The sequence below is a fragment of the Leucoraja erinacea genome, chromosome 2, assembly GCF_028641065.1.
Source record: "Leucoraja erinacea ecotype New England chromosome 2, Leri_hhj_1, whole genome shotgun sequence".
Taxonomy (NCBI): Eukaryota; Metazoa; Chordata; class Chondrichthyes; order Rajiformes; family Rajidae; genus Leucoraja; species Leucoraja erinaceus.
Window position 1 is genome coordinate 20,289,727 of NC_073378.1, and position 25,784 is coordinate 20,315,510.

The window sequence follows — 25,784 nt, forward strand, 5'->3', positions numbered from 1 at the left end:
CCTATTTCCTAACCAACCCTGATTATAGTTTAAAAGCCTCACCTGTCCCTGCTCCTTACTTGGTTAGTTAGATTATTTGATCCAATCTAAAGTAATAGGGAAATATTTGCAGCCCATTGGATCAGATTCCTTGTTTCACCATTGTTGTTTGAAGTGCCTTTTCCCACATTTCCCACAACACATCATCACATTTCTAATTATTTGCTCTAAGCCGAATGTGCACATGGATCAAATACCAATCCTACCTTTATAAGAAGACATCTTTTACACTTTGATTTTGACTCCGGATTCTCTTGGTTACATCTTCCTTGTCTCCACCAAGAATTGGATGTGATTATTTCCTAACCCATGGGATGAGACTGCCCCTCTGAATTGAAGAACACAAAATGCTGGATTAACTCAGCGGGACAGGCAGCCTCCCCGGATTGAAGTTGTGCTCCCACTCTCAAAGTTTTATAATTTTGAATTATAAAATTCGATGTTTTATCATTTGAATTCCTCTTAAAAGACTTGAGTGTTGTACATTCATATGGGTAGACAGTTTAGAAGATTTATATGGGTTACAAGAGAACCAAATGGGTGGGAGAGCAGTGGTGACAAGACTGGCAATACAGAACATCATCTGCTCCACTGCATTTAGACCTGATACTAATTTCTTGTCTTTCAACAATAAAGCATCATAATCAAATTCAAACCTGTGGTATGAAATGTGTTTTTGATGAGTTGATCTATGACATTTGTTAGATTTAACAAATGGCTTGCTCATCGGCAATAATAGCATTTCAATGTTTTGTGACTTAGTCACAACAAAGTTAACTTCAAAGCATCAGTAAGCAATAAGCTTAAAATCATTTGGCCATTGAAGCACATCCCTCAAGTATATTAGCATTTCAGAATAGTGACTATTTGATACAAATCCTCTCTATGTAATTTTCTCAGTAACCCTGCAATAAAAAAATGATGATACTTGGTTGTTTACTAAATGAACCAATGTGAAAGGTTCATCCTAGATTGTGGAGCATGCCAAATGTTTTCCACGGAATGATGTTTGTCAACACAAAAGTGGAAGTCTTCAGAAAATGATAACCTTACATTATGAATGATGGCGACAATATTGGTATTGAAAACATTGTGTATTTTCTGAGCATGCTCCAAAACCAAAAAATCTGAGCGTTGCTTTGCAAACATTTGTACAGGAATTATATTTTCATTTTACACACACACATTGTTTCATAAAGTTCTTGGTATACGAGTTATGAAAACTCACAAGATAAAAGGCCATTTGGCCCAGCTGGACTATGTCAGGCCTCGTCTGGCTTTTCATTAAATAATGCTAAAAGACCTGCTGGTGCGGGTTTGTGCGTGTATATGCATATGTATAAGTCAATCCTCTGTGACATTGCACACAAGGAATTATAATTGAGTACGACCTTGAAATGAAACAGAGACCGAGGGCAAATATTAATTGGGCAAGAGGATGCAAATGTTAGGGAGCCCCCTTTTTAAAGTCGTACATGCTTTTAAAAAAAATATTTCCATTAGAAATTCCTATATCCATGTTTAAAATGGAAACTGTTTATCTAAAGTTGTCATGGTGTAATTACATCTTTAACCCTCAGTGAAAGCAGTATAGCATTTCTAATGAAAAAGCTGACAGGAAGTATGCACAGATGTTTGATTTTTATTATAGATCATGTGTTTATAAATGGTTTGTGTTTCTAAAATTTAGTGTGCTTGTGGAAATACATACAGACATTTCCTATCACGTTTCAAATTCTCACCACACTTGCCAAGATGACATGCGCTCAAAGGCAAATTTCAAGAGAACAACATCTACCCCACCAACCCCCACCTCGCCCCATATTAGAAGATAATTTGGAATGTACAATTTGGAATGTACAAAATAAACTGCAATGAAATATACATCCTTAATGTATTTGTGACAAAAATAATTTTGACATTTGTATGCTTAAACAGAGATAGTGCAAAACATATAACAGCATGTTAATATGTAGCATTTTATGTTTATCCGGTTATCAATTATTGAAAGCACAGCAATTGGTCCCTTAATTGATACTTTGTGGAAAACCTAGCCCATGCAAGAACTTATTTTTTATTGTTCTAATGCCTGATGCATATCATCACATACAAAACTCTGTGGCATTTGTTTTACTTAATTTTTAAGATTAAGAAATACTGAAGACGCATATGTTTATGTATTTAAGTACTCCAATGAGTGAAGCCATATTTTCTTTATCTAATAGGTAAGACTTCAGGGTTAAAGTGACATTTACTTACAGTTTAGCAGAATGATAATGATTTTCACCTGTGATTTATAAGTTATAGGGGCAGAATTAGGCCATTCAGCTCATCAAGTCTACTCTGCCATTCAATCGTGGCTGATCTATCGTTCCCTCTCAATCCCATTCTCCTGCCTTCTTCACATAACCCCTGACACCCGTAATAATCAAGACCCTATCAATCTCGACCTTAAAAATATCAGTTGACGTGGTCTCCACAGCCTTCTGTGGCAATGAATTCCACCAAAACAAATTTGTCCTGAAATACAATTTGTTTACTGATTTCCACGTACAAAACCAACTAGAAAATAGGGAAACAAGGGACTGAAATTACTGAAATTACTCCTCATAACACGGTTCTATCGTTCCCCTCCTTGTCCAGTTTTCTTTTCCTAACCACCTCCAGAACACCTTGCGTAGAAACATATATGGCCTCCTCCTGCGCCTATTTTCTATGTTTCTATGACTTTTCCCACTTCCTCCAAAATTCAAGGTGCATCTATGGGGTCTCACATGCCTACAATGCTCTAACTATGCCTGCTTCTTCCTTAACTATGTGGAACGTACTCTTTGAAGCGTGGATACATAACTTATGAAACACGAGTGCAAAGCACAGGCCGACACAGCACGCGGTATCGGTGAATGATTGTTTTTTCAAACCAGTGGGAATGATTCAGTTGGATTCCCAGTTGGTCGGCCATCCACTTTCCTTATCAGTTCTTTGTCAGTTTCCTTCCAGAGTACAATGGAACTAAGGCAGCATTACTCCTCTACCCATAAGTAATTCAATGTTTGCATGTTATTACTCTTCAAACTGCATTGATACCAACTTTTTTTCCTTCTAGTTATGAGAACTTTTATATGCGATTGTTCACATTCTGTAATTTTACTTTAGTTTCTTGCTCAGCTGAAGATTATGGATTACAGTCTTCTGGTTGGTATTCATGACGTTGAACGAGCTGAACAGGATGAAATGGAGTTTGAGGATGAAGAGGATGAAGGAGAAAGTGATGGAGCAGGAGGCCAAGTGACGGGGTCTTGTGGAACACCTCCAGACAGCCCCGGAAACATACTCAACAGCTCAAGGCCGTTAGCACTTGGTGAATTTGACCCAACTATTGATGTGTATGCCATAAAAAGCCATGAAAGTAAGTAAATGCAATTTTAATTGTAATTTCCCCATTGATTGATGCAAATTGCTTATGGTAATAATACATAATAAATACGTTATTAACCCCCTTTTCAGGGGAAATTCAGATGTCAGGTGATTGCAATAAAATGTCTTGGTATTAATGTTTGAATGTTATATGTTCAATAATTGGGAACAGAACTGTCAGTATAACATTAGATAATTTTAATCAACCAAAATATATATATATTGCCTATATAAAGCCAATTAAGTTCAAATTTAAATACTAATAGATATACCTTTTCCTCGGGATGTACTGAGCTTGATTTAGTCATGATACTGATTTCTAAAATAGATCCTAATTTTTCATGTTACATTATATCTCATATTTCATCTGCTAATATCTGTCTTGCAATTAATTATGTTTCTTTGTTATCAGCTCTCCAATAAGTAGAAACTGGTTTGTCTTTTCTGTTTTGATGAGCTACTAATTAGTTTAAAATCTCTCATTGACATTTCCCCCTTGGAAAACAAGCCTCAGTCACCTTAACCCACCTTGACAGTTGTATCTCTCATTTATGGTAATGGCTTGTAAATGTTTCCTGCAATTCATTTGGTTCTTAAACATACTGTTGGCAGGATGAAGGCCCGAGGAGCATGCATTTCTCAGGCTTTGATTTAATTGTGGTCTATAGAATTGCAAGAGGACTCCTATCCTACCATGTTATTCTATTTTTCTAGAACTGACTCTATAATTTTGATATAAATGTATTTTGCCTTTTGCATCATTACTTTTATTGATACATACATCTAATTCCCCAGATTTGGTTTATCTCTAATTCATTATCTTTCAATCTTTCAGCATATTGAGTTTTATTTTCAATTTGTTCACCACTCTGCAAGGCTATTTATGCTTTCCTATATTTTTGTGCAGTTCCAATTATTTCCATTATAGAAACATAGAAACATAGAAAGTAGGTGCAGGAGTAGGCCATTCGGCCCTTCGAGCCTGCACCGCCATTCGATATGATCATGGCTGATCATCCAACTCAGTATCCCATCCCTGCCTTCTCTCCATACCCCCTGATCCCTTTAGCCACAAGGGCCACATCTACCTCCCTCTTAAATATTGCCAATGAACTGGCCTCGACTACCTTCTGTGGCAGAGAATTCCAGAGATTCACCACTCTCTGTGTAAAAAATGATTTTCTCATCTCGGTCCTAAAAGACTTCCCTCTTATCATTAAATTGTGGCCCCTAGTTCTGGCCTTCCCCAACATCAGGAATAATCTTCCTGCATCTAGCCTGTCCAACCCCTTAAGAATTTTGTAAGTTTCTATAAGTTCTCCCCTCAATTCTAGCGAGTACAAGCCGAGTCTATCCAGTCTTTCTTCATATGAAAGTCCTGCCATCCCAGGGACCAGTCTGGTGAACCTTCTCTGTACTCCCTCTATGGCAAGAATGTCTTTCCTCGGATTAGGAGACCAAAACCGTACGCAATACTCCGGGTGTGGTCTCACCAAGACCCTGTACAACTGCAGTAGAACCTCCCTGCTCTTATACTCAAATCCTTTTGCTATGAAAGCTAACATACCGTTATTTCCAAAAAAACCCGTACCAAGTGCTGAAGTAACTCAACAGGACAGGCAGCATCTCTGGAGGACATGCCTAGGCTATGTTTCAGGTCAGGATCCTTCTGCACAAAACAAAATGATGCCCATCTGCCTATCCGTTGGTGCCTATCTGCCTCTCCGTGTCCTCCAGAAATGCTACCTGATCCACTGAGTTACTCCAGCACTTTTCGTTTTTTTTTTGTAAACCAGTATCTGGAGTTCCTTGTGCCTTCATTATTTGTCTTATAAACATTGTAATTGGTTCTGTCTCATCCTCTCGCACCTCGATCTAAATAACCATGTCTTCTGTGTGTGGCAAAAACCTACCTCTCAAATCTCCTTTAAATTTCTCAACTGTACTTTAAACGCCTCCTCTCTTGCTCTATTTCCCTCTTCCCTAGAGAAAAAGTCTCTGACCATCTATTGTATCTATGCCTCTTTATATGGTCAACTCCCAGTTGTCTTTGTGTAGGAAAGGACTGCAGATGCTGGTTTAAATCAAAGATAGACACAAAATGCTGGAGTAACTCCGCAGGACATTCTGAACAAGGGTCTTGACCCGAAACGTCACCCATTCCTCCTCTCCAGAGATGCCGCCTGTCCCACTGAGTTACTCCAGTATTTTGTGTCTACCTCCCAGTCTTCTTTGTTAAGATGAAAGGAACCCAGAATCTCTCCTGATATTAACAGCTCTCAATTCCGGGCAATATCCTGATGAATCTTTTCTGTACTCTCTTTATAGCCACCAAATCCTTCCTGTAGTGTGGTGACTGTACACAGTACTCCAGGTGCCATCTGAATAATGTTTTGTATAACTACAACATGTATATGGTTTTCCCGTATTCCAGTATTGAATTGTGTGGAACATCACTTTTCTCTCTCTTCCAGTTGGAACATTCCTACTGCTGCATGTCCTTTGCTTTTATTCTTACAGCTATTTTTCTATCTATTCACCTACCTTGCCTGAGTGATCGTCTTTGATATGTGGCATGTGTGGCAATTTATTGTCGAGCACCTGAAATTCCATATTTGCTGCATTAATTGCATTGTCCAATTTTTATTCTTTTGCTCGTACTTCAAATAATTTAATGTTCGGAAATCTGAAATACTTTTAGAAACTTATACATTCCAGTTTTTATTATATATTCTACACCCAGATTTTTTGTTATCTGACCTTTCCAACAACAATCATACTGTGGTGTCTTTTCTACGCCTGACCTTAAAATAATTAGTCTGATGTGCCCATGATTTTCTTCAGAACAATATGGGAACAATATCTAGAATCATAAAATTATACAGCACAGAAAGTAGACCTTCTGACCAACATGTCAATGCCAACCAAGTTGCCTAACCGAGCTAGACCCACTTGCTTGCACCTGGCCCATGCCTCTCCAAACATTTCCTATCCATGTACCTGTCTAAGTGTCTTTTAAATGACATAATCTTACCTGCCTCTACCACTTCCTTTGACATTCTATATACCACCCTATCTCCAGGCACCTTCCCTTGCAACTGCAGGAAATGCTACACTTGTCGCTTTATCTCCCCCCTTGACTCCATCCAAGGACCTAAACAGCCTTTCCAGTTGAGGCAGAGGTTCACCTGCAACTCCTCCAACCTCATCTATTGCATCCGCTGCTCGAGGTGTCAGCTGCTCTACATCGGTGAGACCAAGCGTAGGCTTTGCCCAACACCTCCGCTCAGTTCGCAATAACCAACCTGATCTCCCGGTGGCTCAACACTTCAACTCCCCCTCCCATTGCAAATCCGACCTTTCTGTCCTGGGCCTCCTCCATGGCCAGAGTGAGTCCCACAGTAAATTGGAGGAGCAGCACCTCATATTTCGCTTGGGCAGTTTACACCCCAGCGGTATGAACACTGACTTCTCTAATTTCAAGTAGTCCTTGCTTTCTCCCTCTTTCTCCTCCCCTTCCCAGCTCTCCCACAGCCCACTGCCTCCACCCACCTCTTACTTTCATCTTCCCCCCCCCCCCCCACATCAGTCTGAAGAGGGGTCTCAACCCAAAACGTCACCTATTCCTTCGCTCCATAGATGCTGCCTCACCCGCTGAGTTTCTCCAGCATTTTTATCTACCTTCGATTTTTCCAGCATCTGCAGTTCCTTCTTGAACTATTCTTCATTCTCGTTGCCTTTTACCTTCTGGTGCAGTCAACGTGGAAAGTGAAATCCTCCTTGATCACTGCACCAGTTTTTTTTGTTTTTTTGCACTAATCTTGTATTCTTTACACATTCTCTTCCCCTCTCTCTGACTTGTTAGAGCAACTGACCCAGCACTAACATTGTCTTTTGTTGCTCCTCTGTTAAACCCATGTGGTGTCACCCTATTAACCTTTCTAACCACATCAACCCTTCTCAGAACCTCTTTAACTTGTATTTCCCAATCGACCCCCTCCTAGTGTTTTTATTCCACACACCTCTCAGAAATCGTGCAACCATAAAAATGCTTTAATCCACGTTTCTGTATTCGATCCAATATCACAATTCAACAGGTCTGTTCCTATCCACTGGTTTGACAAATGGCATCAGATGTTAGCATGTGAGCAGAATAATGCTTTTACTCTATAAATGAAATGAACCTAATCAACAATATTTGCTTTCGATACATTGGCCTTCATATGTCAGGATCCATTGTACGAGATGATGGTGAAAGCACGTTTGGAGTGCTGAGAAGATTTACGAGGATGTTGCCTTGACTTGAGGGCCTGAGCTATTTTTTTGAGAGGTTTGGAGTGCAGGAGTGCAGGAGTGATCTTATAGAGGTGTATAAGACCATGGGAGCAATAGATAGGGTAAATGCACTGTCTTTTACCCAGAGTTGGAGAATCAATAAACAGAGGTCAAAGGTTTAAGGCAAGAAGGCAAAGATTTAATAGGGGCAACTTTTTCACACACAGTGGGTGTTGGATATATGGAACAAGCTGCCAGAGGAGGTCGTTGAGGCAGGTACTATATTAGGATTTAAAAGACATTTGGACAGGTCCATGGATAGGAAAGGTTGAGAGGGATATCAGCTGAAGGGCATGTTTCCAGAACAAGGGGTCACAGTTTAAGGATAAGGGGGAAGTCTTTTAAGACCGAGATGAGAAAAACATTTTTTGCACAGAGATTGATGAATCTCTGGAATTCTCTGCCACAGAAGGTAGTTGAGGCCAGTTCATTGGCTATATTTAAGAGGGAGTTAGATGTGGCCCTTGTGGCTAAGGGGATCAGGGGGTATGGAGAGAAGGCAGGTACAGGATACGGAGTTGGATGATCAGCCATGATCATATTGAATGGCGGTGCAGGCTCGGAGGGCCGAATGGCCTACTCCTGCACCTATTTTATGTTTCTATGTTTCCATGCTGTATGACACTATGAAGCTATAATATTCTTGGCCAATTATCCAGTGAACTGATCAATGCAAATTATTAATTACTTCAGATTAAAGATTCAGATGCTTGAATCTGGAGCGAGTAATAAATACACTGTTGGAGGAGTGTGTGTCAGGCAGCATTTGTCGAAGGAAATGATATGTCAAGACCCTCCCTAATGACAGAGGAATGCAACTTTCCCCTGCAACTGCAGGCGATGTATCAAATGTCTCTAACCATTCTAGCTCCCCTTCCTATGTCCATACTGACCTTTCTGCCCTGGCCCTCCTCCATTGGCAGAGAGAGGCCAGTGGCGGGCCTACATCTTTGGGGCCCTGAAGCTTGAACTGTTATGGGGGCCTCTTCGCAACCAGCAACGAGGTCTGGGTAACCACTGTTATCCTCTTCAATGGGGTTGTTCCACGACAGGCTGGCTAGGCCCCCGGCGGGGTCCAGGGGCAGCGCCCCCCGGTGGGGGTTCAGGGGGCAGGAGTTTAGTAAGCACGTGCATTTTCAATAAATTGAAAGTGATTCTCAAGCTTTCTGTTGGTAGTTTACATAACAGAAGCTTAGAATTTTTCTAACACATAAGCAGTAAAATAAACCCCAAAAGATATATATTTCATGAAATGGACAATAGACATTTCTATGATCATCCACAATCGGTACCCCATTCCTGCCTTCTCTCCATATCCCTTGACTCTGCTATATTTAAGATCTCTATCTATCTCTCTCTCGCTCTCTCTTGAAAGCCTCCAGAGAATTGGCCTCCACTGCCAATCCACTCTTGAAGATAGTGGAGTCAGGGGATTTGGGGGAGAAGGCAGGAACGGGTTACTGATTCTTGATGATCAGCCATGATTACATTGGATGGCGGTGCTGGCTTGAAGGGCCGAATGGCCTACTCCTGCACCTATTGTCTATTGTCACACACAACTCTCTGTATGAAAGGGTATTTCCTCATCTCCGTTCTAAATGGCTTACCCCTTATTCTTAAACTGTGGCCCCTGGTTCTATACTCTCCCAGCATTGGAAACATGTTTCCTGCCTCTAGCGTGTCCAAACCCTTAATAATCTTATATGTTACAATAAATGGCCTCATACAACTAAAAAAAATATTTATAAAAACTATGTTACTTGAAATGTCTCTTTGCCTTGCACTGAGATGAGAAAACACTTTTTCACCCAGAGTTGTGAATTGTGGAATTCTCTGTCTCAGAAGGCAGTGGTCTCGTCTCCTTCAGCAGCACCTGGGTCTCCCTTCCTGAGCTCAGACATCCACTCACCTCAACTACGCTCACTTCCCCTCACCTACACACCTCGACTAATCCCCTCGCCTCACTAAACCCCTCGCCTCGACGATACCTCACTACCAAACTTCTCACACCTAAACCTCACCTCGACTAAACCGTACCTCACAAACCCTTGCACCTCACCTCACACCTTAACCCCACCTCAACTTAACTAAACCTCCCACCTCACACCTAATCCGTGCCTCGACTAGTCGCCGCCTCTCCTGCTACTTATAGTCCTCCCGGCCGTTGGCGGCACCTCACGTGAGTGGAACGGCTTCAACCAGGGGGGGGCGAGGGCCGAGCGCGTAGAGTGGCGAAGGCACATTTCCCGAGAGAGCCGCTGGGAGAGGAGGGGCACACGCAAACGTCAAGCCCGAGCCTCGCACCCCCACCCGGAGAGGCTGCCGGATTTAAATCGGAAGAATATGCTTCTGGGGCCCCTCCGGGACTAGGGGCCCTGAAGCTTAAGCTTCATATGTTTCATAGTAGATCTGCCCCTGAGAGAAGGTTTGTAGATCAGTGCATGTTCCCTTAACCATAGTGACCTCCCCATTACTAACCACTCCCCATTGTCTCCAGTATAATTGTAGTGTCCCCACCTCTAGCTCGCTCTCTAGCTCCAGTGATGACCACGGACAGCTACAGCCTAGTGTTAACTCTCAGTTAATAAACAGTTACAGTGAAAAGACTTGTGTGTGCAGTAAGTCATTTTACATGGTGTCAGAAGTGGGATCACCAGACTGATTCCTGGGATGGCAGCTTTCATATGAAGAAAGACTGGATAGACTCGGCTTGTACTCGCTAGAATTTAGAAAATTGAGAGGGGATCTTTTTAGAAACTTACAAAATTCTTAAGGGGTTTGACAGGATAGATGCAGGAAGATTGTTCCCGATGTTGGGGAAGTCCAGAACAAGGGGTCACAGCTTACGGATAAGGGGGAAGTCTTTTAGGACCGAGATGAGAAAAACATTTTTCACACAGAGAATGGTGAATCTGTGGAATTCTCTGCCACAGAAGGTAGTTGAGACCAGTTCATTGACTATATTTAAGAGGGAGTTAGATGTGGCCCTTGTGGCTAAAGGGATCAGGGGGTATGGAGAGAAGGCAGGTACAGGATACTGAGTTGGATGATCAACCATGATCATATTGAATAGCGGTGCAGGCTCGAAGGGCCGAATGGCCTACTCCTGCACCTATTTTCTAAGTTTCTATGTTTCTACACTTAAACCCATAATTCTGGCACAGAGGAAAGTAATTCATTGAAATTATAGTCAACCGGAGATCCTCGATTCAAAGTAATAGTGTTCCAACCTAAAATATACAATCATCCATAAAAATTGGAAACTGCAGCATTGCAGAGGACGTAATGATGGGTTAGCAATTATGGGAGAAGACAAGGAGCGGATCAAGTTGCGTAGTGTGCGGTATAAGGCATTTTCACTCCGCACCGGATACCTGATTTGGACAAATTTGCATTAACATAGAAACAAAATAACAAATACTCCTGGCATTTGATTTATTTCAAATGTACAAATTTTATGAAAAATGTTGTCCATGTGCATTGTCATCCAAATCATGAATGTATGTAACAAACAGCAGGGGGCGCTGCGCTGCGCAGACTCTGCGGCACTCACTCCACTGGTCCCAGGCCTCCAATCAGTAAAACCATCCTCCACAACTACCTTTTAGATTTCTTCCTCCAAGACAATTTTGAACTTGGTTTTGAGTTCACCTACACATCACGCTGTCTCGGCGAGGTGACCAGCACAATCAAGGACGAACCTCACCCCGGTCACTCCCTCCTATCCCCTCTAGCATCAGGTACCATCAAGAAAATGCACACCTCCAGATTCAGGGACAGTGTCTTCTGTTTTAGCTTCACTGGAATTTATCTTGCACTGAACAGTATTCTCTTTATCGTGTTTCTATATACTGTGGGCAGCTTCATTGTAATCATGTATATTCTTTCCGCTGACTGGATACTAAATGAAAAAACTTTTCATTGTGCCTCAGTACACGTGACAGTAACAAGCGAAACTAAATTCGATAGTTTACCTTGGATTCCATGTGATCTACCATGTGGAACATTGTCAAAGGCCGTGTGGGGCCCCGTCAAAGGCCTTGCTAAGTCAATAAAGCCAATGCCCACTGTCCTACCCTCATCAACTCTCTTGGTAACCTCCTCAAAAAAAACTTTTATCAGATTTGTGAGATGATTTCCCACACACAAAGTGATTATCCCTAATCAGTCCCTGCCTATCCAAATGCTGACACAGAGCTGGAGTAACTCGGTGGGTCAGGCAGCATCTGTGGGGAACAAGGATAGGGTTCGGGTCGGTATAGATATCCATGTTCGCCAGAGAAGCTGCCTACAGCGTTACTCCAGCACTTTGTGTCTTCTTTTGCAAACCAGCATCTGCACTTCCTTTTTTCTATATCTCCTATCCAAATGCTGATAGCTTCTGTGCTGGATTCAACTAACTTGTTCACAAGCTCATCTTTCCCCTAAATCAACTTAGAAATGGCATACTACGAAAAAAAAAAATACTAGAAGCAAAGTTAATATCAATCGATAACATTAGTAATGTAGGAATGATATACATGAAATGTTTTTAATATGATATGTACCTGCCTCTAATAAAAGGATTATTTAAAAAAATAAATTTAAAAAAAGAAATGGCGCAAATAGTAATATACAAATTTGGCAATCTAAAATTATGAGAAAATAAGCAGGATGCATTTTCATTTCCTTCTGTCAAATACAGATAAATAACAAAAACACAATTAGCTCCTTTTTGCCGAGAATCACCAGTGAGGTTTGTTTTATTTTTACAAACAGAAACCATATTTGTGCCGTGATGATTTAAAAAAAAACTTAAATATTCAAAATATTTTTCAAATTCTATAATTTAAGTAAGTCATTTCAAGATTATTTCTGCACAGAAATGGGATGTTATAAATATCATAAAAATAAATATCTGGAGGATATTTATGTAAAGTGTTATTCTTAATATTCTTGATCATTGGGCTAGCTGTTATCAGACTGCTTCAGTTTCTCCCCTCACCCCATTTTCCTCAGCAGTTTGCACATCCATTGACACCTGGTGCCTTTCCACTGATTTGTCTGTAGATTAGCATCCAGTTCAAAACCCGGTGTTCTTATGGGATTTATGGGATGCAAAAAAGGCTCGGTCAGAAAGGAAGGTCATAGATTCACCAATACAATAAACATTCTACAATTTTTTTTAAATATTGCAAAGTTTGTTAGGAGGAAGCTTGTGCTTCAGTTGCCATTTAACAGATGTTCCCACTGCGATCTGTCCTGTCCAAGCAGTTACCAGTAATAATGACTTTATGTAACATTTGTCCAACTTTATAATGCATCTTTGTCAGTTATAATTACATCTTGTTCACCAATTATACATTTATTTCCCAGACTCCCAGAGGAAGGAGGTATACTTCTTGGGAATTATTGACATTCTGACACATTATGATGCAAAGAAGAAAGCGGCACATGCTGCCAAAACCGTCAAACATGGAGTAAGTAATTCCTCTTTTCAAACCTCACATGCTTTGAGCTTTAAGAAGCGCAACATAAAAGAGTCTTAATTGTTTATTTTTAGTGGGCACATAACTTTAGGTTGAAGGCAGCTTTGTTCCTTGATGAATTCTAAATGTCTGCACATACTGCTGTTGAATCCTACAACAACCCTAAAACATGAAATAATAATACCGTGCATAGTTCCTTGAAGGTGGAATCTCATATAGATAGGGTGGTAAAGAAAGCTTTTGGTATGCTAGCCTTTATAAATCAGAGCATTGAGTATAGAAGCTGGGATGTAATGTTAAAATTGTACAAGGCATTGGTGAGACCAAATCTGGAGTATGGTGTACAATTTTGGTCGCCAAATTATAGGAAGGATGTCAACAAAATAGAGAGAGTACAGAGGAGATTTACTAGAATGTTGCCTGGGTTTCAACAACTAAGTTACAGAGATAGGTTGAATAAGTTAGGTCTTTATTCTCTGGAGCGCAGAAGGTTAAGGGGGACCTGATAGAGGTCTTTAAAATGATGAGAGGGATAGACAGAGTTGATGTAGACAAGCTTTTCCCTTTGAGAATAGGGAAGATTCAAACAAGAGGACATGACTTCAGAATTAAGGGACAGAAGTTTAGGGGTAATATGAGGGGGAACTTCTTTACGCAGAGAGTGGTGGCGGTGTGGAATGAGCTCCCAGTGGAAGTGGTGGAGGCAGGTTCATTGGTATCATTTAAAAATAAATTGGATAGGCATATGGATGAGAAGGGAATGGAGGGTTATGGTACGAGTGCAGGCAGGTGGGACTAAGGGGAAAAAAATTTGTTCGGCATGGACTTGTAGGGCCGAGATGGCCTGTTTCCGTGCTGTAATTGTTATATGGTTATATGGTTAATGTCCAACTCACACATAATCTGCTGTAGTGCTCCTTAGTCCGTACTGAACAAGTGTGATATTTTTGGAAGCTCTCCCATTGTTTATCCCATTGGTCTGTTCAGATGGAAATAAAAAATGTTAGATCTGGATTTTTACCACAATTTCACAGTAGTTCACTGTAGAATTGCCAGTTAGAAATGGAAATAGAAACATAGACATAGAAACATAGAAAATAGATGCAGGAGTAGGCCATTCGGCCCTTCGAGCCTGCACCGCCATTCAATGTAATCATGGCTGATCATCCAACTCAGTATCCCATCCCTGCCTTCTCCCCATACCCCCTGATCCCTTTAGCCACAAGGGCCACATCTAACTCCCTCTTAAATATAGCTAATGAACTGGCCTCGACTACCTTCTGTGGCAGAGAGTTCCACAGATTCACCACTCTCTGTATGAAAAATATTTTTCTCATCTCAGTCCTACAAGATTTCCCCCTTATATTTAAACTGTGACCCCTTGTTCTGGACTTCCCCAACATCGGGAACAATCTTCCTGCATCTATCCTGTCCAACTGCTTAAGAATTTTGTGAGTTTTTATAAGATCCCCCCTCAATCTTCTAAATTCTAGCGAGTACAAGCCGAGTCTATCCAGTCTTTCTTCATATGAAAGTCCTGACATCCCAGGAATCAGTCTGGTGAACCTTCTCTGTACTCCCTCTATGGCAAGAATGTCTTTCCTCAGATTAGGAGACCAAAATCTGTTCTTAGGTCGTTCACTGCTTGGGTATGTTGCAGGGACCACAATTCATTTGAATTGGTAGTTAATGGTAGTAATTTTTAACACTACAGGGGAAAAAAGGGTAAAGATAAGGTAACAATTTTTTTTTTTTAAAGTATTAATGTGGAAATAATATAATTGTTTTGATTTAAACTTATATAGGCAAGGTAATGGATGGGATTTATATAGCGCCTTTCTAGGTACTCAAGGCGCTTTACATCGCATTATTCATTCACTCCTCAGTCACACTCGGTGATGGTGAGCTACTTCTGTAGCCACAGCTGCCCTGGGGCAGACTGACGGAAGCGTGGCTGCTAATCTGCGCCTACGGCCCCTCCGACCACCACCAATCACTCACACACATTCACACACATTCACACGCAGGCAAAGGTGGGTGAAGTGTCTTGCCCAAGGACACAACGACTATGCACTCTAAGCGGGATTCGAACCGGCTACCTTCCGGTCGCCAGCCGAACACTTAGCCCATTGCGCCATCTGCCACCATCTGCCGCCCATGGTAGAGACCATGAACTGGTGTGAGCAAATGTGTAGCTGGGTAAAAAGGTTAGCATGCCAGTGGTTGGTCAAAGGGGCCATTTTATTTGTGTGGTGCAATTCTATGACTATCTGGAGCTTTGGTGAAACCATATCTGGAGTACTGTGGAAGATAGAGAGTGCTTGAGTAGCTCAGCAGGTCAGGCAGCATCTCAGGAGAACATGGATATGTTCGGGTCAGGAGCCTTCTTCAGGCTTATTGTAGAGTGGAGGTGGGGAAAGAAAGCTGGAATAGAGGAAGTACAGGACAAAGCCTGGCAGATAATAGGTGGGCGGAGGTGAAGAGGGTTATTTGATGGGCAGATATCTGGTTGGACAAAGACCAGAGATGAAAAGACAAATGGTGTGTGATAAAAGGATTGAAGAGTTGCAAATGTTGAAGCTAAAGGAAGGAATGTAGGTGGAAGGGGAGAGAGAGGGGAGAAATAAATGCAAGTTCAAAAGACCCGCGGGGGATGTGGTTGGTTATTTGGAGGAAGGAGAGAAAGGGGGAGGATTATGTAGTTACCTAAAATTGGAGAATTTAATGTTCAGGCCATTGAGTTCTAAGCTACCCAAGTGGTATATGAGTTGTTGGTCCTCTAGTTTGCATGTGGCCGCACTCACTCAGAGGACAGAAAGGGTCAGTATGGGTATAGGATGAGGAGTTAAAATGGATGGCAACTGGCTTGATGGGCCGAATGCAAGACTAGACTACTGTGTACAGTATTGATCTCTTTATGAATAGATATTGATGTGTTGCAAGCAGTTCAGATAGTTCACCTTGTCTTGTACCTATAATGGGCAGGATATTTTATGAGAACAGGTTGAACATGCTGGACTGTAAAAACCTGAGAGGGGCCTTTGATTCAAACATATTAGATCCAGAGGACATTTAGCATGGTGATCTGGAGAGGTTTTTTTTCCTTTAGTGGAAGAGTATAAAGCTAGGCATCATTGTTTTCAATCATAGTCAATACAGCAGGGAAACAAACCCTTCGCCCAACCAACATTCTCATCTGTGTGACTCCTATTTGCCTGACTCCCATTTGCCATTCCCTCTACACCTCTCCTATCTGCCCAGTTGTTCCAAAGCATTTTGTATGTGCCTCAACCACTTCCTCTGGCAGCTCATTCCATATATCCATCATCCTCAGTGTGAAAATGTGTCCTCTACATTCCTATGAAATCTTTCTCCTTTCACCTTGAACCTATTCCCTTCAGTTTTTGATTCTCCAACCAGAGAAAGACTCTGTGCATTCACCCTATCTATGGTCCCCGTGATTTTATACAGCTCAATGAAATATTTTCTCTACGTGTCATGAATCTTTGGAACTTGCTTCTTGCAAAAGGCAATGGTCTTTAAATATTTTTAAGGTTGATGTAGAAGCAATTTGTAGTGCTTTACTTAAGTATATATATATATATATATATTGCTATTTATTTCAATTTTTTTTTCAATGTTTCTGAATGTCTCTGACATCTTTGACATATGCACTAAACACAAGGTGGGGGTATACTGTCTATCAAAGGTTTCAGATGGGTGTTGTAGGTGAGGTATGTTCCAGCTCACCAGCATCATCACATTTCAATGCTCTGCCACTACCCAGGGCCTCTTAGCTTTGATCCTGGACCATCTGGGCAGGTGAATCAGACTTTCCAGATCCAATGAAGATAGGTATTGGGTGAATGAAGGATAAGCATCTTCATTGCAAGACTCGCTCAGGAAAGTTTGGGCCATTGTGATTATGCGTGAAGACCTGCTCAATATTTAACATTCAAGCAAAACCATCAGCAAAAGATGCAGTTGTCATTTACAGTTAGAGCTTGTTATGGGCTTGTTGTAGGTCAAATATTAATACAATTCCAAAGCGTAGCTGGATTTATGGGATCTAAGCTGAGGCCATCGCTGCAATGGGCAAATTAATTTTTCCAGTAGTCATTACTGTTATTCCTCAGTTTGATGGGAGGTTTGTGTACAAACAACTTTCTTAATTTCCACTTGAAATTATTAGCTAGTAGGTAACGTGTTTACTGTTTGACCTCCGCAACACTAACCTCGGGCACAGTCATCAGGAAGAAACGAATAGCTATAATTGGCCCACACATTATTCCCACTTTTTTGTTTAGTTTTTAGTCTATTGTCACCTGCACAGAGGTACAGTAAAAAGCTTTTGTTGTTTGCTAACCAGTCAGTGGAAAGACAATACATGGTTACAATTGAACCATGTGTTGTACCAGTTGTACCATTCGCAGTGTACCGATATACGATAAAGAGAATAATGTTTAGTGCAAGATAAAGCCAGTAAAGTCCGATTAATGTTAATCTGAGGGTCTCTAATGCGTTAGATGGTAGTTCAGGACTGCTCTCTAGTTGTGGTAGGATGGTTCAGTTGCCCAGCTGTTTCTTGCCACTCCTCCATCACAAAGAAATAAGGAGTTTTTTAAAAGGAGTTTTTATTCAAAGTCGCCTATTGGAAAAGTTTGTTAAAAATCAATATATGTGAAAGTTGTTATATAGAAAATGATAATAACATATCATTCATTTTCCAGGCTGGTGCAGAAATATCCACTGTGAATCCAGAGCAGTACTCGAAGCGCTTTGTGGAATTTATCACCAGTATTTTGACATAACCTAACATGTGCACGAACAGGAGGGGTGATAATGACATTTGAATGAAAGGAGCTAAATGAAGTGGCATCTACAGCATTTGTCTTGACGAAAGCATTCCCTTGTTTACATTTTCTAATTATGATGACTGTTGGAAAATAGCTTTACCTGCTTCCTGAATATCCCAGCACGGTTCTCCCGATTAATGACTTGATATTGTGGGGGAAACATATAAAAATCTTTGGAGTGCGCTGCATACACACTCTGAGACCAGCTGTGATGGAACGTTGTGGGGAGAGGTACTTTAACGAAGGGCAAGAAACTGCATGTTATTTGACACACAGTAATCACTGGTATCAAATTATAAACTGTGGATCGGTTTATTACTTGAACTGAAAGAAGGAGAGCAGTATTTGTTTAACTTGCTAATGTTACACTTCTGTTGTGCACACTGGCACTCCTCTAGGTGGCTTCATGGTTTATCGTTTCTTCAAAGGAATCATGTCACAACAAAACTTACAATGTACTGTAAAATAATGTAGAAATTAATTTGGCTTCAATCCCCACATTTTTTTGGGCAGCTTGTACTATATACGTGTTTAAAAATTATAATTCTTACGGGCAAAATTCAATTAAAAAAACCACTGTGACCCTCTGAAATATTAACTGGGTTGTCACACAGTACAGAAAAGATGTGCTTTAATTGTTGAGATCTGCCTTGTTTTTATTTAGCATGGTTTGGGGCAACAATTTACTGCATTTCTAATTTCTCATTTTGAAACAATGTGTAAAATGAAGAATATAAAGTCACACGTGTCACTTTGTACACAACTGATACATTGCAGTTGTAATTGTAAAAGTGAGATTAATATTTTAAACTAACATTAGCAAAACTTCAGGCTATTCATATTGATTGATGTAAGTTAATATCACAATGCACCAAGTCTAGGATTTTAAAGCGCTCTTATTCTGGGAGTTGCAACTAACTTGTGTTGCCTAGTGAGCAGTTTCCTCTTTAAATAAGGTTTATAATAAAAATGTATTTGGATAAAGCCTATTGTTACAATGATCTTATTCTATCTTATTATTAATGCCTAAAGATATTATTCAATATCTATTCTTACAAGTGCTCCACACCCAAAAATAAATATGAAATGCTCCAGATATTTATTATTTTCTTTCATATAGGCCTGTCAAAACACAATAGTAATATTTTGCATGTCATGGTTGCCTTTCTAGGCTTTTGCAACAACAGGTGAGGAAAGGAGGGGATGCATTAAATGGACATGTAATAAACTGTTGCCCAAAACCTTTCAGTCTGCATCTGTGAATTAATCTTCTCTACTACTTCCACCATCTCATTAAACACGAAGACTGTGCTTTTTCAGTAAAATGTGCTTGCTATCTTAAAAAAAAATACACTGTGCAACAAGTGTGCCTTTAATTGAGGTACCTGCAAATCATTAAAAACGCTGTAATGTTGGTATAGATTTCACTAGCAGCTGTGCCATCCCCAGAAATTGGGAATTTTCGCAAGCAAAGGAGTGCCAGAATGCCTTTCCTATTAAAAATGGGTCAGTGATGTTTTGACTTGCAATTTTTTTTTTAAAAACATGCTTCACAGTAGGTTGCAATTACCTAGATTGTACTAGGATTCTAGCGAGTATCAGCATCTTCAGTGGCCAAAGGTAATATCATCCATGTGGGTATGTAATAATTTAACATGGTTTTGTTATTCTTGGTATAGTGATGTTGACACTGTAATGTAAATGTACAGTTATATATTTTATGTATTTAAAAGAAAATTCCATAATCATTGTGCCGGTCACTTTCATTTCAAATTTTCTGTAGGATGCGATATTTTCCATTGGTAATAAGACTACGAGAAACAAGTCCCAATTGGGTGGGGGGGTTTGGGTGGGGTGGGGTGGGGGAGGGGGGAACACGTACAAATATGTTTAGACAAATATTTCCTTCCGTGGCTCAACTGTGTATTTTAAATTCTTTTGGCAGCTTACAATATAATGCACAATATTTTGTCTGTTAGTCATTCATGTAGATGAAATGTACTTTTGTTTAAGTGAGGCAACTTTATAAAATATGTACTAGTACTGCATTTGACACACTCCATACGTAAGCTTTGCTTTATCAAATAAAGTGCCCTGTTGTCTCAAATAAAGTTCTGGAAGTATTGATGTTATTTTCATGCTGTTGGTTAAAGAGCACTTTCCAGTCTTAATTTTTTGCTAAACCACTCGGGCAAAACATGAACGGATGCCCAGCAGCTGTTTGAGTTCTTATCCAGTTGCTGCATTTGAGCAGTGCTTTCTTGATGGGCTAGAATGTACTGCAAGCAGTGAGCTGTGTGCACTGATAACTGACCCATGTGGTAAATATGGCCTTGCCTTTTCCTGATCCATTACTGACTGTTTTATGCACAAGTTATCCTAATCCCAAATGGCAAGGCCTTGCAAGTATGTCATGCATCAATCCCATTTGCAAAACAATTGAAATACACTAACAGTTGAGTTTAGTTTATTGTAATGTGTACAAAGGTACAGTGAAAATATTTCTTTCTGCATCATCTATTAAATGTCTCAGTTTAACATAGAACTGTTGGTGTGTTCTGGCCTGACTTAGACTTTAGACACACAGCGTGGAAACGGGCCCTGCAGCCCACCAAGTCCGCGCTGATGAGCGGCTACCCCGTATACTAACACTCCTGCACACAAGATACAATTTTATCATTTTTACCAAAGCCAATTGACCAGCAAATCTTTGGAGAGGTGGGAAGAAACTGGAGCACCCAGAGATAACCCACGGGGTCCCAGGGAGAACGTACAAATTCCATCCATCCAGCACCAGTAGTCAGGATTGAACCTGGGACTCTGGCAGTGTAAGGCAGCACGTCTACCGCTGTGCCACCGTGCTGCCAATAATGTGTAAATAAAGGAAGGAGGGCAGCAACAATTGATAATGGCTTCCTTTCAATTTGTGAGCAATTCTGACCATGCAGTAGCCTCTAAATTCCCTACACAGCCAGCTGGTCCATGGATGGGTTTCCATGAAGGAATAAAGAAAAAATAAAGTGCATATGGTTGGGGGGAAGGCAAGATCCCTGTGCTTTATTAACACATAATCACCAGGACACATTGAGGTGACGGCCAGAGAGCGGTTTCGCTGGGAAACACTTGGTGTCAGTGGTTCGGGCTTCAGCACCTCAGACTTTGAGACATGGAAGCGCAGAAGGTTAAGGGGGGATTTGATAGAGGTTTTTAAAATGATGAGAAGGATAGACAGAGTTGACGTGGAAAAGATTATCCCACTGAGAGTAGGGAAGATTCAAACAAGGGGACATGACGAGAATTAAGGGACTGAAGTTTAGGGGTAACATGAGGGGGAACTTCTTTACTCAGAGAGTGGTGGCTGTGTGGAATGAGCTTCCAGTGAAGGTGGTGGAGGCAGATTCATTTTTATCATTTAAAAATAAATTGGATAGCTATATGGACGGGAAGGGAATGGAGGGTTATGGTCTGAGCGCAGGTATATGGGACTAGGGGAGATTATGTGTTCGGCACGGACTAGAAGGGTCGAGATGGCCTGTTTCCGTGCTGTAATTGTTATATGGTTATATGGAAGTCCAAGGCATGCAGAAGATCAATGTCACACTTCACCCACTACACCCACAGACTCTCCCTGCAGCGGAGCACTGATGAGCTGAGGAAGGGGGACAGGTATACAAGGGCAGCCCCACAGGGGAAATAAAACGAATGGTTGACAATGTTTGAAAAACAATAGTTTTTTTTTTTTTTTAATTATTTGTAAATTAGGATTTTTTTTTTTTAAACCATCTAATGTTAAAAATGGAGATTGATTTGGATGCTACTTAAAAATCAAAGGTTCCCTAAACTAGTTCAAAAACCCATGACAGGAGAAAGCTGTCAGAGGCCGGTTTGCAGACCGTGGCCCAGACTGTTACACAGGACAGTCTCTGGTGTGGAAGATCAGCCCATCTAGGTGTGGAGAAAGCAATTCCAGGCAGCAGGTACCGCAAAGTGCTGGAGGAACTCAGTGGGTCAGGCAGGGTCTGAGGTGGGATTATAGTGTTAACGTTTTGGGTTTCGATCCCCCCCGGCCCCCTGTCCCACTTAGGAAACCTGAACGGAAACCTCTGGAGACTAAAAATAGTTTGCCGTTTTAAAAATCGGTAATTTTTTAGTCGAAGCCGATTGCAATGCTAGTTGAAGGTGGTTGCCGGAGGTTGCAGGTAAGAGCTTCCACTACCTGCACCTCCGGGAACTGCATGGAAACCTTGGGTGGGGCGCAAAGTCTCCAGAGGTTTCCATTCAGGTTTCCTAAGTGGGACATTCATAGCAAAAGGATTTGAGTATAGGAGCAGGGAGGTTCTACTGCAGTTGTACAGGATCTTGGTGAGACCACACCTGGAGTATTGCGTACAGTTTTGGGCTCCAAATCTGAGGAAGGACATTATTGCCATAGAGGGAGTGCAGAGAAGGTTCACCAGACTGATTCCTGGGATGTCAGGACTGTCTTCTGAAGAACAACTGGATAGACTTGGTTTATACTCTCTACAATTTAGGAGATTGAGAGGGGATCTTATAGAAACTTACAAAATTCTTAAGGGGTTGGACAGGCTAGATGCAGGAAGATTGCTCCCGATGTTGGGGAAGTCCAGAACAAGGGATCACAGCTTAAGGATAAAGGGGAAATCCTTTAAAACCGAGATGACAAGAACTTTTTTCACACAGAGAGTGGTGAATCTCTGGAATTCTCTGCCACAGAGGGTAGTTGAGGCCAGTTCATTGGCTATATTTAAGAGGGAGTTAGATGTGGCCCTTGTGGCTAAAGGTATCAGGGGGTATGGAGAGGAGGCAGGTACGGGATACTGAGTTGGATGATCAGCCATGATCATATTGAATGGCGGTGCAGGCTCGAAGGGCCGAATGGCCTACTCCTGCACCTATTTTCTATGTTTCTATGACAGGGGCATTAGGGGCCACTCATCAGACCAAGTAGCAAACTGATTTTAAAACCATCATGCACTACAATCACATCCTACACCTCAGGGGCAATTTACAGAAGCCAATTAGTTAACCTACAAACTTTCACATTTTTGGAATGTGGGAGGAAACTGGAGCACCCAGAGAAAACCCACGCTTTCACGGGGAGAACATACAAACTCTGCACTGACAGCACCCGTAGCCAGGATCGAACCCAGGTCACTGATGCTGTGAGGCAGCAGCTATATCACTGCACCACTGTACAATTCCTTAAAGTCTTAAACATAGACATTAAATCATCTTATTAGTTTTATATAGGATGAGACTGCACTAAGGGAATGTAAAAAAGATTCACCAGATTGTTTGGGATAGAAGGGGTTGTCATTGAAAGATAATCAAAGCAGACCAAGTCTATAGTTTTTTTTGATTTCGAACGTAGCATAGGAACAGACCCTTCAGTCCACAATGTTTATGTTGAACATAATGCCAACACTTATCTTCATTCACATAATCCATATCCCTCCATTCCCTGCATATCCATATGCCTATTTAAGTCTTTTAAACATTACTATCATATCTGCCTCAACCACCAACCCCAGCAACGGGTCCAAAGCACTCGCCATCTTCTGTGTGGGACAAAACTTTTCCTCTCTCACCTTAAAGCTGCGCCCTATCATGTTTGATTTTTTTCATCCTAGAAAAATAATTCTGTCCGTCTACCCTATCTATGCCTCTCATATACTTTTACATGTCTCCCCACAACCTTCAGCATTACAGAGTAAATAATTCAAGTCTGTCCAACCTCTCCCTATAGCTAGTACCCCTAATCCAAGTGTTATTCAGGTAGACGTCCTCTGTGCCATTTTCAAAGCCTGCACATTGTTCCTGTAATGGGGCGACCAGAACTGCATGCAATACTCCAAATGCAGCCTGAACAAAGTCTAATAAAGCTGCCATCATGGGTTCCTGAATCTTCTACACAATGCCTTGACCAACGAAGGCAAGCACACCGTGTGCCTTCTTTATCATTCTATCTACTTGTGTTGCCACTTTCAGGGATGTGCCCCTATATACCCCTTGTACATCAATGTTGTTAAGGGTCATGCAGTAATTGTATATTTTTCCATTACATTTGATCTCCCAAAGTGCACACAGTGCTTCAGAAGAACAAGGAGGTATCTTTCAAACTTCTTATTGCTACAGATGGAGATTTCCTGGCTGGAATCAGCTGCCACCTCCATATAAGTAATTGATAAATCACAGCAGAGATGAGGAACATTTTCTTTACCCAGAGCATTGTGAAGACGTGGAATCCCTATCTCTAAGGAGGGTTGTGCTCAAGTCACTAGGAATAATAAGGTGGGAATTGGTTGTTTTTTGGGGGTATTAAGAAAATTGAGAGATATATCGTGCAGTAAAGTGACAGAGTTAAAATATTAGCCATGACTTTATTGAAAGGAAAGGGAGGCAGGAAAGCTGAATGACTTGCTCCAGCTTTTATTTCTTGTTATTTTTGCCCTCTGTAGCTCAAAGGTCCATTTACCAACAGGGGGAGTCATTGTCCCTTTGTATCTGTAGGCGGTCTGATATAAAAGTCACAATAACGAACAAGTTTAATTTGTTATTTTACACCTTTTCCATTATAAAGAAAGTAATGAAACCATTTTCTTCCTTCTGCATGGTCCTTATGCTCTGCATAGTTTCACCCTAAAAAAACATTTTATTTGTGACGTCACATTTTTCTGTTCAAAACCACACTGGCAAATACTGACGTGTCCAGATACACACTTATCACATAATCTGAAAGATTCTAGTTACTTTCCAGTGCAGAATAATGCCCCTGTCCCACTTAGGAAACCTGAACGGAAACCTCTGGAGACATTGTGCCCCACCCAAGGTTTCCGTGCGGTTCCCGGGGGTTTTTGTCAGTCTCCCTACCTGCTTCCACTACCTGCAACCACCTGCAACCTCCGGGAACTGCATGGAAACCTTGGGTGGGGCACAAAGTCTCCAGAGGTTTCTGTTCAGGTTTCCTAAGTGGGACAGGGGCACTAGAGCCCAAAATATCACAGGTACTGAAGACATATATATATTTTTTAAACTGAAGATGCCACCCAGTCTTAATGAGATGATACTTTGGTATCCGTAAAGTACACATGTCCTTCCTTCTAGCGAACATCATAAAATGGTTCTTGGGTGACATGAGAATTATGCCAAATATGTGACTGCTATAATGATGCTTTACCAGCAGCTATTGCAGCAAGAAGAAAGGTTATACTTCTAACAACTTAAACCAGAAAGGTTGCTCATTGAAGAGATTACAATTTTCAGGAGCAGAAAGTAGTCAAAAATATTAAAGGTGCATGTTGGCTGCAGGGACAAAAAATGATATGGATATAGAAAGCCTGCACCAACAAGCTGAGCTCTTCCAGAAATCAGCTGATCAGGAAACTGCATCCAAAAATATACTTGTAATGTAAAATGGCAAAGTTGGAAATGGCAGCACTTATTAATCACTGGTGTCATATTTATTGGTGTTTCTAGAATATCACCACTTAATGTGTTCTACCCTCCAAAGAAGTTTGTAATTCATGATGTACTTTTTAGGTTCAGGTTATATTGTCACATATACCAAGGTTCAGTGAAAAGCTTTGCTGGCCAGATCAGATATACCATACATAAGTACAACCAAGGCAAACTCAAGTACAAGATAGAG

General features: G+C 41.0%; 1 protein-coding gene across 1 annotated transcript in view; it reads left to right on the plus strand.

The window, feature by feature from the left end:
• The window catches only part of LOC129707458 (phosphatidylinositol 5-phosphate 4-kinase type-2 alpha), a 229,944-nt gene extending 209,724 nt beyond the window's left edge, over positions 1 to 20,220 (plus strand). Inside the window, exons 8-10 of the mRNA XM_055652502.1 lie at positions 3,196 to 3,448; positions 13,147 to 13,250; positions 17,990 to 20,220. Coding sequence (XP_055508477.1) covers positions 3,196 to 3,448; positions 13,147 to 13,250; positions 17,990 to 18,070 — 438 coding nt within the window. The 3' untranslated portion in view covers positions 18,071 to 20,220. The remainder of the gene's footprint in view (positions 1 to 3,195; positions 3,449 to 13,146; positions 13,251 to 17,989) is intronic.
• The last annotated feature ends 5,564 nt before the right edge of the window (positions 20,221 to 25,784 follow it).